The 17006-nt window shown below is 41.5% G+C and overlaps 2 protein-coding genes and 1 long non-coding RNA gene across 3 annotated transcripts; 2 read left to right on the top strand and 1 right to left on the bottom strand.

Annotated features, from left to right (window-relative positions):
• Positions 1 to 5300: 5300 nt before the first annotated feature.
• LOC133967937 (uncharacterized) lies at positions 5301 to 6170 on the bottom strand. Its single transcript, XR_009924077.1, has 3 exons — positions 6091 to 6170; positions 5944 to 6002; positions 5301 to 5409 (listed from the first exon to the last, which is right to left on the bottom strand). It is a non-coding gene; the product is annotated as an uncharacterized LOC133967937 (long non-coding RNA).
• A 2581-nt stretch (positions 6171 to 8751) lies between these two features.
• Positions 8752 to 11141, top strand: LOC133968968 (adhesive plaque matrix protein-like). Its single transcript, XM_062405242.1, has 4 exons — positions 8752 to 9063; positions 9167 to 9307; positions 9417 to 9535; positions 9716 to 11141. Exons 1-4 carry the CDS (start codon positions 8808 to 8810, stop codon positions 11132 to 11134), a joined length of 1935 nt encoding a protein of 644 aa, XP_062261226.1. The 5' UTR covers positions 8752 to 8807; the 3' UTR covers positions 11135 to 11141.
• Positions 11142 to 14002: 2861 nt separating this feature from the next.
• On the top strand, positions 14003 to 16343 carry LOC133967846 (adhesive plaque matrix protein-like). The gene is made up of 4 exons (XM_062403511.1): positions 14003 to 14302; positions 14406 to 14546; positions 14656 to 14774; positions 14954 to 16343. Exons 1-4 carry the CDS (start codon positions 14047 to 14049, stop codon positions 16334 to 16336), a joined length of 1899 nt encoding a protein of 632 aa, XP_062259495.1. The 5' UTR covers positions 14003 to 14046; the 3' UTR covers positions 16337 to 16343.
• The last annotated feature ends 663 nt before the right edge of the window (positions 16344 to 17006 follow it).

The following is a 17006-nucleotide window of genomic DNA, read 5'->3' as shown; positions in this document are numbered from 1 at the left end:
TCTTTAAATCTGAGAGGATACAAGACCTGAGTGGAGCCGCCACGGAACAAGGTAAGAAATGTTTTTCCACTGGAATAATATTTGTGAAGAAATTCTGTCCCATTCTGCAAATAAACACAGTAAGACTAAACAAGGTCCAACTGAAATGCTTTAGCTGTCTCCTATTGAGAAAGGGGCACATAACAGGAAGCAGCTATTAGAAAAAAGACTGTGTAGAGTTTGAGAAAAGCATTTTCCACGCACAGAGGGTCAAACTGACAAAGGAAGCAAACAATGAATCAGGAAAGAGAACATGACAGTTTGGGGTTACCTGATGATGACATATGCCAAACTGAAGAGGCTTGTGTTTATAACAGCAGACCGATGCCTGAGGCTCCTCCTCTTCACTTTTCCTGCACCTCTCAGGCTTATAATTTTTTCCTTTTGCATGAGCACAAGAGAGCCGGTAGCGGAGAGTGTTTGACCTTGGGGCGACTAATATACAGCACAAAACAAAGTGTGTTGGTCTCGTGTGTTGAGGTTCTCGTCAATAACTTGAACAGATTAATAATAAGACCTAAAACGAATGCACACTAAGACCACATGGATTAGCCAAAGAACGGTATATATAGATGGACGACACATCCCCACTTCTTCAAAAATATGAACGCTGCCTTTTCTAGTGCATTTGAAGCCAGAGTTTGGCCAGCAGTGATCGAGGGGTCGAGCCACAGGGACCAGGTTCCATCAATACACACACACTCAACCAATCACTAGGCAATCATGACGTTTCACCACAAACTTTTATCGCATTAGAAAAAAAAAAAATTAAAACCAAACATATCAGAAGAATTAACATTTTATCAAACATCTGTTTGATGAGAACTATACCTAAAATGAAAAAAACAATGCGGGAGAAAAACGTATTTGATATGTACATTTCAGTTTGGTCCATGTCTCAACCATTAATTAGCACTGAAGAGACTCTTTGGCTTCACTTATGGGGAGCACTCATGTCGTCCATCTTTATATACAGTCAATGTGATGAACTGATTTAAAGTTTCCAATTTGTATCTAACTTACTGAGCAGTTACTTACATGTTTCCGTCGGAGCTTGGATTGAGTAGCGGTCGTTGATTTTCACCTCTGGCTGTAGTCTAAGACAAAGTCCAAATACCTTCCTGATTAGCAGTGACTACATTTTTTGGTCTTGTATTTGTAATGTCTTAAAAATACAAAATCGTACTTGAGTCCTAATGGTAAGTCTTCGACCAACTCATCCTCCTCCTTTGCCGTTGTCAAGTCACTTCTCCCCTCACACAAAGCTCTCCCCTTCACCAGCATCTCACAGAGCTGCTGATGCTGAGCACAACAAAAATGTGGAGCTGTCTAGGATGGACACATCAGAGCGTGGACAGGGGGTCAATGGAGCATCAGGTAAAATTTGAGAATTTTTGTTTTGTAGATTTCCTGTCTGCCTCACCTCTGGCTCCTGCATCCATGTTACACTGAGTGAAGGTCTGGCCTTTTGTCCACAGTACTCACATTTTGCGCCAAATTCTGACAGAGGTGGGAGCTGGGAAAAGGTTTTCAATCGAGCTAATCAGTAACAGTAGTTACACATGGTTTGAATTTACAACAGTAGATGGAAATTTGTTCCAAGTACCTCCTGAAGAATGGTTAGAACATTTATCCTGTTGTCGTCGGACTCACGATTGTACCTTAGAACTCCTGCAGCTCTGAAATAAATGCTGGATGGATTATTCACAGGCTGTGGCTGGCCCTCGTGCATCCGCTTACCAAACCCAGTGGGAAACAAAAATCGTGTCAGTTAAACTGATAGGCTAGATGGTTTCTGATTAAAAACATGAAAATGGGTTTATTTTCCTCTACTTACACAGACATTGACAACAGTCTGTGTCTCAAGATCCGGTATAGCAGCAGCATCTTCTAATGGCAAAAAAAAAGCATCGACCTGAATACAACAGCTGCTAAAGGATCCAGCTTTGCAGAATAATGAGGATTTGATGATCCTATTTTACACTGATGGTTGGCCGCCATTCTGACATGAAATATTCTGTACTAATCACATTAATTGGCCGAGAGAGCTCAACGCACTTCATCAATTTGACCACACATGCACTACAAAAATTCACAACACATGCAAATACAAAAACCCACTTGAAATTGCGAAAAGGATAACGGAATTGTTCCAGGGGACCCAAAAAAGGGATGAACCTGACTGTAGTTCAATGATTTATGAAGTTCCATCACCACTGACAGAAGCAGACTTCAGTAACTTGTCAAAGTTCACAGGCTCATCACTTTTTTGGTTCCCCTTTAGACATTCCCGTTGTCGTTTTTTCAATTTGCAGCGTGTTTTCTGTATCTCCATGTCTTGGGACTTTTTGCAGCGCATGTGTTGTCAAATCGATGAAGAGGTTTTTTCGTAACTTGCACGTGTTTTTCTATTTGCCCGTGTTCTCTTGATTCAATGTGTGTTGAGCTCTCTCAGCCACCGTACTATTTAGACAGAGCCTTGATTCCTGTGGTCAGTAACACCTGTGTTTACCTTCTATTTCATGTTAAAATGGCTGCCATGACGAAGGTTTGTTATATTCACACTTGTAGTTGGACTCACTAGAAAAACTGGACTTCATCCGTATCTCTGTTCTTCACACTGCACTCTGGAAACAGTATTTGAGTGACAATTGAAGTAGTGTCAAGTTTTCCATTAATCTCGCTTAGTTTTCTGCCTCAATTCAGTTTATTGGCAGTTGGCAGCCAATGTCAAGGTGCCACTGCTGCCTTAAAGATGAGATTCTAGCTGCGTGCACTATTTCAACATTAAAGCACAACTTGTCCCCATAATCCCCTTTTCTCCTTTGAGTCAAAGACACTCAGTATTTCTCAATCATTGTGCGTCTGACGTCAAAGTCTTTTCTTAGGTTTGTGTTCCCTTTGTTGACCACTTATTGTTGCCCCCCCCCCCCCCAAAAAAAAAACCCACCCTGCATTGGATGAAGGAGACAATAATCGAAGATGAAAAATATATTTAAATAGTTATTATATTTATCAGTTTTAGCAAAGAAGTAGGGGATAACATATTCATCACCTGATAACTCCGAGATAATGTATTCTTTGTGCTTGTTTTTGGTCTTTTCATGAATGAACAAACCAAACAAGAGGCTCAGTTTAACAATTCGAAAAACACAGGTATTTCTAGAAAATAGTAGGAAGAAATACTGAGGAAAAGCTATTTTATATTTACCTTAATATATTTTTATAATAATTAACATCCAAATGTAGGTTATGTTCAATTTAAGTAAATAAAAACACTCTTGTAAACAGAACATCCTTGTAGCATGAAAATGACATCCCCTTTTTCTCTTTTGGAGCAGAGGGCTTTTGCAATGACACTCACAATTAGACAATATGTTATACATCACAGTATAGATTAGCGGATCAATTCACAGTGTTGGATTTGTCTGCATTCATTACCAGAGTATGATGTGCTCGTCTTGCACTGTGTTTCAGGGTCCTCTACCTGTTAGTGGAGGGACTCCGGGGAGACAACGCTCTCCAATCTCTTGACTCTGGGCTGCAGTGTTTTGCTGTCTGTCTTATATATTGTACGATTAAAATACGCTCATTGAAATAATAAATAAAAAAACGAAAAGTTATAAAGTTGACATAAACTATTAACAGCTAAGAGGTGGAGAGACAGAGAAAATCAGGGATCAAAGTCTTTTAAAAAAAGGTTCGATCTTCAGTATGAAATTGTAGTCCTGCAGTTTTTAGTAAGTAACGGGCAGTCAGTTCTTTCTCACTGTAAAGAAAAATGGGATAAAGAGGTGATTAATAAGACATTCAAGAGATTCACATGCATTTCAGGTTATAAGTTCATGGCATGGAAAGTGTTTTCCTACGTTCTTACCCTTTAAACCTTTTTCAGATTTTTAACTCTAGATTAATCGGTTTTATTTATATTGCCTCTTCTGCTCTTTTATTTTGATTCAGTCTTATAATAATTTTAACATTTAATTACATTTTTATCTTAATATTTAATTATTCTTGTGAATCTTTTTCCTCTCCTCCTATTTCGGAGGTTCAAGACATAGTGTCAGAATGGTACATTTAACATCCTCCAGAAACGTTATGGATAAAAAAAGACACATAAGCTTGTTGCACAGCTTGTGTTTTAGAGCTGGAGGTTCTTGAAGTGCAAGGTGAATATGTGATGATAAAGAATGTAAACAATGCTTCACTTTTACCTGAGCACAGCAGGTGCCCACGCTGAACTTTGCTTGTTGTCCTTGAGCCAGGAAGGAAACAAACACTTGTTTCCTCCCGAAGACTCGGACCCCAACAGCTTTGTTGAGGGATAAGAAGACGGGGTGCAGGGGACCCCCCCACCTCCACCGACAAACTCTGGCACCTGCCTCGTCCAAACACTGACCCCCTGATGTGTTTAAGGACAGCCTGCAACATGAACACAAAGACACAAACATACACAACACATACAGTTAATGGCACACCTGAAATGGATTAAACTAATAATATATATATGTGTAATATCCTTATATATTTGTAATATCCTTAATACCATATGTTTCCATTGCTGTGGTAACATGCAGCCCTGCCATCAGACTGGAACACGGCTCTCATCACTGGATTGGGGGCCTTGCTGTCATCATACACGATGCAGACACTTCCATTTTCTTCAGTGACCACAATGAGAGCCAAGTGGCCTGAGGGATAACTGTAACCATGGCCATAAGGATGGGAACACCCACTGTAGAGCGCACGTTTCATTGCATATATCATCTTCTAACACAAATTATCTGTTCTGGATAAAAAAAATTCACTCTTTGATGTTTTTATGAATTTTGTATAATTTTTTTAACTTAAAAAATCGTAGCACGCCACATAAATCTCCAAACGTTAAATCTGAGAGGATACAAGACCTGAGCGGAGCCGCCACGGAACAAGGTAAGAAATGTTTTTCCACTGGAATAATATTTTTGAAGAAATCCTGCCCCATCCTGCAAATAAACAGAGTAGGATTAATCAAGGTCCAACTAAAATGTTATAGACTTCTTCTATTTCGAAAGGGGCACATAACAGGAAGCAGCTATTAGAAAAAAGGCAGGGTAGAGTTTGAGAAAAGCATTTTCCACGCACAGAGGGTCAAACTGACAAAGGAAGCAAACAATGAATCAGGAAAGAGAACATGACAGTTTGGGGTTACCTGATGATGACATATGCCAAACCTAAGAGGCTTGTGTTTATAACAGGGGACCGATGCCTGAGGCTCCTCCTGTTCAGTTTTCAAGCACCTCTCAGGCGCTCCACTAGAACACACTGTCCAGTTTCCTTTTTCGTGAGCACAAGAGAGCCGGAAGCGGAGGACGCTTGATGCAGGGGCGACTAAATTACAGCACAAAAGTGAATTGGTCTCACGTGTTGAGGTTCTCAACAAGATTAGAAATAACACAAAAAACCTTCGCACACTGTATCATATCTGCAAGGATGAACCACAGGCTGCATGACGCAGCTCTACTTCCTCCCACTATCCAGGGAGGAAGATAAGATATCCTGGGTATTAACGCTGAGAGCAAATTTGGAGCCAGAGTCTGTGCAGTAGTGATTGGGGGATGGAGCCATGTGAGGTCCTTTCAATACACAAACTCAACCAATCACAAGTGAGTGTCAGCTGTCAATCATGACATTTCACTCTTAAATACAACCATTTTTGAGAACAATCTATTTTCCCTGTCCATGTATGTTTTAGTTCAATCCATGTCCTACTTAATTGACATTTACAGCAGCCAGTCACAAGATGGCGATCAAGACACTTTGCCTTCAATAATGGGGAGCTGTCGTCCATCTTTATATACAGTCAATGTGATGAACTGATTTAAAGTTTCCAATGTGTATCTAACTTACTGAGCAGTTACTTACATGTTTCGGTCGCAGCTTGGGCTGAGTAACCCGTGTTGATTTTCACCTCTGACTGTGCTCTATGACAAAGTCCAAATACATTCCTGATAAGCAATAACTACATTTGTTGTCCTTTTTTTGTAGTTATTTAATAAAATGTAATCATACCCAAGTCCAATTGGTATGTCTTCGAAAAACTTGTTATCATCCTCCTCCTTCACAGTTGTCAGGTCACATCTCCTCTCACACACACCTCTCTCCTTCACCAGCATTTCACACAGCCGCTGATGCTGATCACAACAAAAGTGTGGAGCTGTCTAGGATGGACACAAACAGAGGGTGGACAGGGGGTCAATGGAGCATCAAGTAAAATTTGAGAATTTGAATTTTTGCTGTCTGCCTCACCTCAGGATCCTGCAGCCGTGTTAGACCGAGGGATGGTCGGGTCTTTGCTCCACAGTACTCACATGTCAGTGCCAATTCTGCCAGAGGTGGGAGCTAGAAACAAGTTTTGAGTCGAGCTAATCAGTAACAGAAGTTGCCCTGAGTATGAATTTACAACAGTAGGTGGAAATGGGATCTTAGTACCTCTGGAAGAACGGTTGGAACATTTATCCTGTTGTCATCGGATTCACGATTGTACCTCAGCACTCCTGCAGCTCTTATACAATAGGTGGGTGGATTTCTCACAGACTGTGGATGGCTCTCTTGTATCCGCTTACCAAACCCAGAGAGAAAAAAAAAATCTAATACAAAAAAAAACATGAAACCACTACTCCATATATGACTATGATCTGTCTTACATGGTAATTCTGGACACACGGCAGCTCATGCTCTGATTTAGCAGCAGCATCTGATGGCAAAACCAAAGCATTGACCTGAATACAATGATTCATCTTTGCCGAATAATGATGATTTGATTATTGTAGTTTAGCCTGATAGTTTAATTGTAACTATACTTGGAGCAGACTCACTGGGAAACCTTGACCTCATCTTAGTCCTTGTCATTCTTACTGAAGTTCCAGTGTATTCGTCCCAGGATGAAACAACCCTGCTTGTGCAACTTTACTCTCCTGCAGAATGACTAGACACACGCACATAGAAAAGGAAGCAATTGGATAATGAAAAGTGTATAAATAAAATTCTAATTCAAACTCACCGCTGTAGAAGCAGAAAAAGCTGAATGTTTCAAGAAGTATGAGTAGTGGGAAAAACTAAATTTAAACCAGCAATGAAGTGAACGAGCTGAACGTTTTGATGTTTGAATGGTTGAAATCGGTTGAGTTGTCGGTCAACGAATCCCGAAAGAATTGCAGAATAAAATAGAAAACTGTCACAAAAAAACTATTGATGTAACTAATTGCAAACCACAAAGCGAGTGTTGTCAGGTGGAGTACACAGGCTCAATGTATCTGCTCGAGAATTACATTTTAGTGGATAATATTAAATTAAAACAGCAAAGCTAATTAGGCAAAACATAAGTGAAAGTAAAGTGCCAGACTCACCTCAGTCGTAGACAAACATCAAATAATGTTTTACACTTGCTGGTGTTGTTGGTAACCTTGGAGATGAAATAACTGCATGCGTCCGGCAGTGTGGGAGCAGGACTTTTATAAAACTGATTAAAATGCTGCGTGTACTTCCACCACTTGCTTTGCAGAAAGGAAAACAACAGGATCACCTGTAAAGAAAAAGCAAAAATGTGTTGATATAAGTTTAAAGGTTTGAATATGAACTCTCACATTTTCCAAAAATCAAAAAGAAAGGAATGTTTTGGACACACAAAAACAATCATCTCAACCTAAGATTATTTTAGAGCTCTGGACCTTCAAGAGCAGATGGAGTTTCTTCAAATATGTTTCCTTTTTTTAGATTTGTTTACAAAACACAATTTCATAGTAAACTTTGAATCTCCATCGACATAATCAACATAATTGTTATTATTGTTATTATTACCAAATCCCTTTGTCAGTCAGGTCCCCTTGCTAAACATCAAAACAATTTAACTAAAAAGAGTTTGGTGAAAGTTTGGAACATACTCCCACTCTAACCAACCACACACCAGACACGCTACGTATGTTGATAGTTTTAAGAAACAACTCAACCTATTTCTATGATCTTGCTTTTAATTAATTTTATCTTTTCTTTAACACTATCGGTATATACTCTTTTAAACTTCTTCTTATACCCTTTGCTAATTTTATGCTTTCATTCTATTCCTTGTCCCTATCGATCGATCATATTTCATGTGGTTTATTTTATTGCAAAGCACTTTGAGCTGTATTTTTGGAAGAAATATGCTGTATAAATAAAATATATAATTATTATATTTTATATCATTTATAATTTGATCAAATAGAAGGTCTCCATTATGCGATCTGAATACTTGACGTCTCATTGCTAATTTAGAACCTTTATTCAGGTTGAGATCAGAAAACTTTTATACTGGAATATCGTTGTCCATGTAAACATGCAGTCAGAAGTGTTTTGATACAATTTCTACAAAGATGACAACAAAGTGCATGTGCCAGGACAACTTCTCGTAGATAGATGGTGATTCATTGAATATAAATGTAAATGTGATCGGGAGTATGAGGGTTGAAGATGAAAATGAACAAAAATGATAATAATAATCACTCGATTACTAAAGGTTTCTGGACCAGGCATCTGTGTTCATGTGACACTCACCCCCCTTCAACTGCAGGTACTTTACGCAGGTGAATCCAATAATGCATCATTGGACAACATGTGACGAAACTGCAGCCGCGGCTTCTGATTGGCTGTCACAGCGCCCGAAGTACCTGCCGCGAGTGACCGGGCCGTCACTTAAAGCCTCGGGGAGCCGTCGTCTCTCATCTCCTACGGATTCAGGGCGCAACACGACGATGCTTGAAGGCAAAAGGAAAGGCGCTGCCGTCTACTGGGCTGTGGGCTTTATTGTGGCGTGTTATTTGGCACAAACGGCGAACTGTCACCAACCAAAGGAAACGGGAAAACCGAGGGGACCAACGATACGTGTCCGAGACGGGACCATTGTGTTCGGCAGGGGTGTTGAGTCTCACGTCGCAAACGGGAACAGGAAAGCACCGGCAAACGCTTCTGCTGTGGAGGATGAACGGGCTTACCAAGCGGACTCTGCAGGTAGGAGTTTGAGGTCTTTAATTTTGCAGGTGTTCAGGTAAAAGATTTTAAGCTGTTGGTAAGGATTTGATTAAAACGCTCATATTTGAATGTGTCCTGCCAGGTTTGTCAAACGGACACGCACAGGATACCAGTCCAAGAGAAGCGTCATGGAAGCGCATGGCACCTTCCCTGCAGTGCAGTGGGGACAAGATGAAGTTCAGAGCGGTGGGACCTGGAGCTTCGAAGTTTGCAGTGGATCAAGGTAACTGGTTAGATTGATCTGTTGTGCCATACATATACAATGTCCATTTAATGTCTTGCCCCAGTGTTCGCCTGTGTTGAGATTTTCCTTATTTCTTTTCCCTGCCCAGGAAATGCACCCCCAATGCCTCTGTCCCAGGTCCCCTCCAGCTGTGGCTACACCATGCAGAGGAACTCTCTTGCACTTGTGATGCTGGTTCCATATGATGGCTGCAATATCGTTCAACAGGTACTTTCATTTCCATTGAAATGTAAAATGAAAACATTTCCTCTGGCAAAAAGTTAAATCTGAAACCCTATGGTGAAGGGACTCGCTATTTTGATGAACTAAATGTTGCAGCTTAGTCAATGCTACTACCAAGAACTAATGTGTTGGCATTCAGTTTAACAGTTCTGTTCTTGTCCCAAGGGTGGAAGTTACATGCTGCCAATGCGCTGGCAGGGAGTCCCCCTCTCACTCTGGTGCGATATACCTGCTGAACAACTCCCTGCCACTACTACTCTACCTGCCACTACTCTTCCACCTGCCACTACTTCTGCTCAACCACAGGATGCTGAACCTATGTCTAAGTTTCCGGTCTACCCACCTTACTATCATTGGTATCCTCCTGGGCCTCTGCCTACCCCTGCAGAGCCGACTACAACTCCTCCAAAAATGACGACAAAGCCAACAACTACACAATCTCAGGTGCCCCAGTTTCCACATTTTCCACCATATGGGCCCCAGATGCCGCAGTTTCCACCATATGGCCATTATCAGCAATTTCCTCACTATCATTGGCCTCTGCCAACCCCTGCAGAGCCCATTATAACTACTCCAGAAATGACGACTGAGCCGACAACTACAAAATCTCAGGTGCTGCAGGTGCCCCACTTTCCACAGTTGCCAAAGTTTCCACCATACGGGCACCAAATGCCGTACCTTCCACCATATGGGCCCCAGATGCCGCAGTTTCCACCATACGGACCTTTTCAGAAACTGTCTCTGCCCACCCCTGCAGAGCCCATTATAACTACTCCAGAAATGACGACTGAGCCGACAACTACAAAATCTCAGGTGCTGCAGGTGCCCCACTTTCCACAGTTTCCACAGTTTCCACCATACGGGCACCAAATGCCACAGTTTCCACTATACAGGCCTTTTCAGAAATTGCCTCTGCCAACCCCTGCAGAGCCCACTATAACTACTGCTGAAATGACGACTGAGCCCACAACTTCACAATCTCAGGTGATGCAGGTGCCGTACCTTCCACCATACGGGCACCAGATGCCGCAGTTTCCACCATACGGGCACCAGATGCCGCAGTTTCCACCATACGGGCACCAGATGCCGCAGTTTCCACCATACGGGCACCAGATGCCGCAGTTTCCACCATACGGACCTTTTCAGAAACTGCCTCTGCCAACCCCTGCAGAGCCCATTATAACTACTCCAGAAATGACGACTAAGCCCACAACTACACAATCTCAGGTGCCGCAGGTGCCCCACTTTCCACAGTTGCCAAAGTTTCCACGTTTTCCACCATATGGGCCCCAGATACCACATTTTCCACCATACGGGCCCGCAAAGCCGCAGATTTCCTATGGACATTTTCCTCCCCATCCTTATCAGTTTATCCCTACATCTGCCCCAAAATATCCAACCTCTAAGCCAGAGACTACCAATGTGACACCAGCACCGACTACAAAAACGACGACCACAAAAGGGAAAACGGAAGACTTACTGACTCCAGCGGCGCAAAATCCATCAAATGTTAAACTCCATTTTCCAGTATTGCAGTTTCCTTTTATGTATGCACCCCCTCCAGGCTACAATAAAATGGTTTGAATAAAAAGTGGCTGTCTGTCTTCAGTGTTTGAACTTGAGGGGTTAATGTGGAAGGTTTGGTGCCCTTGATTTCAGGTTACTGGTAAAATGCTGCTCACTTTAAGAGTTTGTCATCAGGATGCTAGAGAGCACTTTGGTGCCAACTCTGTTATGTTCACTGTTCCATAAGACACATCCTCATTACTAAGACTGAATTTTCTTATTAGTCTCCAGTTTAGTAAATGGTCAATGTTGTCCACATGGTGGCACCATTTCCTTTGCTACAGGCACCAACATTTTCAGCTTAAGGTTGTTCGATATGAATGAGCAGATTGCTAAATTACAAGACATCAACAGGTTTTTAAATCTGGATATTTCTAAAATGGAGAAACTTGTGGACAGTGTTGAATCTCAATACTCTGCCATATACACTCCTGATCAAAATCATAAGGCCAGTTAAAAAATTATATGAATTTGCACTGTTGACTCTTAGGAAGGTTCTAAGTACAGTTTCAAAATGCAAAAAGTAGAAATGGGAACAAGAGACCAAAAGTTGTGATCAGGCAATTTATTGAAAACAATTTAACTGAAGTAGGCTGATCAAAAGATGAACAGCCTATTTTAGTTAAATTGTTTTCAATAAATTGCCTGCTCACAACTTTTGGTACATTTTTGTTACTCATCCTTTGGGATCCTGAAGCTGGACTTCATTCAATAGACTAAACCCATTTCCTACTGCCAGTCTGCCTTAACTGATCTGTTATGGTCTACAAGCCTTGTATGTTTTCTATAGAAAGTATTTCTGAAACCTTCCATCCTGTGACTGTTCAAATGAACAAAGGTTATTCTCTTCTGAGGGTAGAGCATTTTTTGATTATAAAACATTTTGACCAAAGGGGATTGAGTTTTCCTTTTTCCAGATTGTATATATCACAGCAGCTCTTAACCCTGGCATTTGTAAATTTAATTCAGTACATAAAGTATTATTCTTTAAATTAAATGGCCCATTTTCTCATTGAAAAATCATCTTGCCATCTTACCAAATGAATAACTTCTTAAAACTAGTGGAATACTGTCTATTATTTTCTCAATTGTAAAAAGACATCAAAGTATTTCTGTTCAATGGAAAAATCCCATTGCATTTCAACTTGTTTAGCATTTGTAAATGTGTACAAGTGCTGTCAAATATCTCTCCACTTATGTCAAACTTTGTTATTGATTTATTTGTAACTATATAATGGTATATATCAAGTTCATGATGTGTACAATACCTCTACCTCCATATTTTCAATACTGGAAACATGGTGAGAACTGTAAACTCAGGTCAGTCTTACCTGGGGCTTTGTGTCATTTCACAGGTTTGAAGGGTAATTATCCATTTGCCGTTAGTCTCATCAGAAGAATATCAGAGCAATCTTTAGTAATCAAGCTGAAAAGGCACAATGTGACATGTCAAAGGCACAAGAGATTATGTCATCGGTGTAGAAGCAGAAAAAGCTGAATGTTTCAAGAAGTATGAGTAGTAGAACAACTCTAAAATTAAACCAGCAATGTAGTGAATGAGCTGAACGTTTTGATGTTCGAATGGTTGAAATCGGTTGAGTTGTCGGCCAACGAATCCCGAAAGAATTGCAGAATAAAATAGAAAACTGTCACAAAAAAACTATTGATGTAACTAATTGCAAACCACCTCAGTTGTTATATTGACAAGGAGACAAAGACAAAGCGAGTGTTGTCAGGTGGAGTACACAGGCTCAATGTATCTGCTCAAGAGTTAATTTGAGTGGATAATATTAAATTAAACCAGCAAAGCTAACGAGCTTAAACATAAGTGAAAGTAAAGTGCCAGACTCACCTCAGTCATAATAGACAAACATCAAATAATGTTTTACACTTGCTGGTGTTGTTGGTAACCTTGGAGATGAAATAACTACATGCGTCCAGCAGTGTGGGAGCAGGACTTTTATAAAACTGATTAAAATGCTCCATGTACTTCCTCCACTTGCTTTGCAGAAAGGAAAACAACAGCATCACCTGTAAAGAAAAAGCAAAAATGTGTTGATATAAGTTTAAAGGTTTGAATATGAACTCTCACATTTTCCAAAGATCAGAAAGCAAGGAAAGTTTTGGAGACATACAAATAATCATCTTAATGCTTTTGTCAGTCATTTTTACTGTATTCCATTTAACAACGGCTACATTTGGACCTTTGACCTTATTACCTCATTATTTTCAATGATCAAGTATCAAAACAAGTAAAAAAGGATGTTACTTTTTTTTAATTTCTTTCTATAACAGTACATTTCTGATTGTTTATCAAAGTATGTTTCCAACCGTTCCCTGAGGTCTTCTACCGCACACTTGCTAAACATCACAAAAATTAACTACAAAAAGTTTGAGGAGGCAGCTTATTGTTCGAAGGTTTGGAACATACTCCCATTCTAACCCACCACACACCAGACACGCTACTTCTGTTGATAGTTTTAAGAAACAACTCAAGACCTATTTCGATGATATTACTTTTAATTAATTAGATCTTTTCGTTAACACTATTGTCATATACGTTTTTTTACTTCCTTTTATACCCTCTGCTAATTTTTTGCTTTCATCTTTTCTTTGTTTTACTGCTAACATGTTCCTATTGATCGATCATATTTATGAAATGTATGTAAATGAATGGAATGATAATAATATTCACTCGATTTATAAAGGTTTCTGGATGAGGCAGCTGTGTTCATGTGACACTCACCCCCCTTCACCTGCAGGTGTATCAAATAATGCATCATTGGAGAACATGTGACGAAACTGCAGCCGCGGCTTCTGATTGGCTGTCACAGCGCCCGAAGTACCTGCCGCGAGTGACCGGGCCGTCACTTAAAGCCTCGGGGAGCCGTCGTCTCTTATCTCCTACGGATTCAGGTCGTAAAACGACGATGCTTGAAGGCAAAAGGAAAGGCGCTGCCGTCTACTGGGCTGTGGGCTTTATTGTGGCGTGTTATTTGGCACAAACGGCGAACTGTCACCAACCAAAGGAAACGGGAAAACCGAGGGGACCAACGATACGTGTCCGAGACGGGACCATTGTGTTCGGCAGGGGTGTTGAGTCTCACGTCGCAAACGGGAACAGGAAAGCACCGGCAAACGCTTCTGCTGTGGAGGATGAACGGGCTTACCAAGCGGACTCTGCAGGTAGGAGTTTGAGGTCTTTAATTTGGCAGGTGTTAAGGTAAAAGATTTTAAGCTTTTGGTAAGGATATGATTAGAACGCTCACATTTGAATGTGTCGTGCCAGGTTTGTCAAACGGACACGCACAGGATACCAGTCCAAGAGAAGCGTCATGGAAGCGCATGGCACCTTCCCTGCAGTGCAGTGGGGACCAGATGAAGTTCAGAGCGGTGGGACCTGGAGCTTCGAAGTTTGCAGTGGATCAAGGTAACTGGTTAGATTGATCTGTTGTGCCATACATATACAATGTCCATTTAATGTCTTGCCCCAGTGTTCGCCTGTGTTGAGATTTTCCTTATTTCGGTTCCCTGCCCAGGAAATGCACCCCCAATGCCTCTGTCCCAGGTCCCCTCCAACTGTGGCTACACCATGCAAAGGAACTCTCTTGCACTTGTGATGCTGGTTCCATATGATGGCTGCAATATCGTTCAACAGGTACTTTCATTTCCATTGAAATGTAAAATGAAAATTTCCTCTGGCAAAAAGTTAAATCCGAAACCCTATGGTAAAGGGACTCGTGTTTTTTGATGAACTAAATATTGCAGCTTAGTCAATGCTACTACCAAGAACTAATGTGTTGGCATTCAGTTTAACAGTTCTGTTCTTGTCCCAAGGGTGGAAGTTACATGCTGCCAATGCGCTGGCAGGGAGTCCCCCTCTCACTCTGGTGCGATATACCTGCTGAACAACTCCCTGCCACTACTACTCCACCTGCCACTACTTCTGCTCAACCACAGGATCCTGAACCTATGTCTAAGTTTCCTGTCTACCCACCTTACTATCATTGGTATCCTCCTGGGCCTCTGCCTACCCCTGCAGAGCCGACTACAACTCCTCAAAAAATGACGACAAAGCCCACAACTACACAATCTCAGGTGCCCCAGTTTCCACGTTTTCCACCATATGGGCCCCAGATGCCGCAGTTTCCACCATATGGCCATTATCAGCAATTTCCTCACTATCATTGGCCTCTGCCAACCCCTGCAGAGCCCATTATAACTACTCCAGAAATGACGACTGAGCCCACAACTACACAATCGCAGGTGCCCCACTTTCCACAGTTGCCGTACCTTCCACCATATGGGCACCAAATGCCGTACCTTCCACCATATGGGCCCCAGATGCCGCAGTTTCCACCATATGGACCTTTTCAGAAATTGCCTCTGCCAACCCCTGCAGAGCCAATTATAACTACTCCAGAAATGACGACTGAGCCCACAACTACACAATCTCAGGTGCCGCAGGTGCCCCACTTTCCACAGTTGCCAAAGTTTCCACCATACGGGCACCAAATGCTGTACCTTCCACCATATGGGCCCCAGATGCCGCAGTTACCACCATATGGACCTTTTCAGAAATTGCCTCTACCAACCCCTGCAGAGCCAATTATAACTACTCCAGAAATGACGACTAAGCCCACAACTACACAATCTCAAGTGCTGCAGGTGCCCCACTTTCCACAGTTGCCAAAGTTTCCACCATATGGGCCCCAGATGCCGTACCTTCCACCATATGGGCCCCAGATGCCGCAGTTTCCACCATATGGACCTTTTCAGAAATTGCCTCTGCCAACCCCTGCAGAGCCCATTATAACTACTCCAGAAATGACGACTGAGCCCACAACTACACAATCTCAGGTGCCGCAGGTGCCCCACTCTCCACAGTTGCCGAAGTTTCCACATTTTCCGCCATATGGGCCCCAGATGCCACATTTTCCACCATACGGGCCCGCAATACTGCAGATTCCCTATGGACATTTTCCTCCCCATCCTTTTTATCAGTTTATCCCACCATCTGCCCCAAAATATCCAACCTCTAAGCCAGAAACTACCACTCTGACACCAGCACCGACTACAAAAACGACGACCACAAAAGAGAAAACGGAAGACGTACTGACTCCAGCGGCGCAAAATCCGTCAAATGTTAAACCCCATTTTCCTGTATTGCAATTTCCTTTTATGTATGCCCCTCCTCCCGGCTACAATAAAATGGTTTGAATAAAAAGTGGCTGTCTGTCTTCAGTGTTTGAACTTGAGGGGTTAATGTGGAAGGTTTGGTGCCCTTGATTTCAGGTTACTGGTAAAATGCTGCTCACTTTAAGAGTTTGTCATCAGGATGCTAGAGAGCAATTTGGTGCCAACTCTGTTATGTTCACTGTTCCATAAGACACATCCTCATTACTCAGTCTGAATTTTCTTATTAGTCTCCAGTTTAGTAAATGGTCAATGTTGTCCACATGGCGGCACCATTTCCTTTGTTACAGGCTCCAGCATTTCAGCTTAAGGTTGTTTGGTATGAATAATGAGCAAATAACAAGACAAACACTTAGTTAAATCTGGATATTTCTAAAATGGAGAAACTTGTGGACAGTGTTGCATCTCAGAACTCTGCCATATATATACATTTGTTACTCGTCCTTTTAGATCCTGAAGCTACTTCATTCAATAGATGTATGATATAGTTCATGATCTGTACATCCATAATGAAATATGGTGAACCATAACCTCAGGTCAGTCTAAACTGGTGCTTTGTGTTTCACAGGTTTGAAGCACAATTATCCATTTGCCTTAATCTAGAATATCAGTATCTTTAGAAAAGATCATATCAAGAATTAAGTTATTAAATGCACTGATGCCATGTTGGAATTGACTTGATTTTTTTGTCTTT

This window comes from Platichthys flesus, chromosome 14, assembly GCF_949316205.1.
Source record: "Platichthys flesus chromosome 14, fPlaFle2.1, whole genome shotgun sequence".
In the NCBI taxonomy this organism is placed as follows: domain Eukaryota; kingdom Metazoa; phylum Chordata; class Actinopteri; order Pleuronectiformes; family Pleuronectidae; genus Platichthys; species Platichthys flesus.
This window is presented reverse-complemented; position numbering and strand designations above follow the sequence as displayed.

Coding starts and splice junctions, on each gene's coding strand:
- LOC133968968 (XM_062405242.1), top strand. CDS start 8,808: ATGCTTGAAGGCAAAAGGAAAGGCGCTGCCGTCTACTGGGCTGTGGGC. Junction 9,064..9,166: donor TTACCAAGCGGACTCTGCAG/GTAGGAGTTTGA, acceptor GTGTCCTGCCAG/GTTTGTCAAACGGACACGCA. Junction 9,308..9,416: donor GAAGTTTGCAGTGGATCAAG/GTAACTGGTTAG, acceptor TTCCCTGCCCAG/GAAATGCACCCCCAATGCCT.
- LOC133967846 (XM_062403511.1), top strand. CDS start 14,047: ATGCTTGAAGGCAAAAGGAAAGGCGCTGCCGTCTACTGGGCTGTGGGC. Junction 14,303..14,405: donor TTACCAAGCGGACTCTGCAG/GTAGGAGTTTGA, acceptor GTGTCGTGCCAG/GTTTGTCAAACGGACACGCA. Junction 14,547..14,655: donor GAAGTTTGCAGTGGATCAAG/GTAACTGGTTAG, acceptor TTCCCTGCCCAG/GAAATGCACCCCCAATGCCT.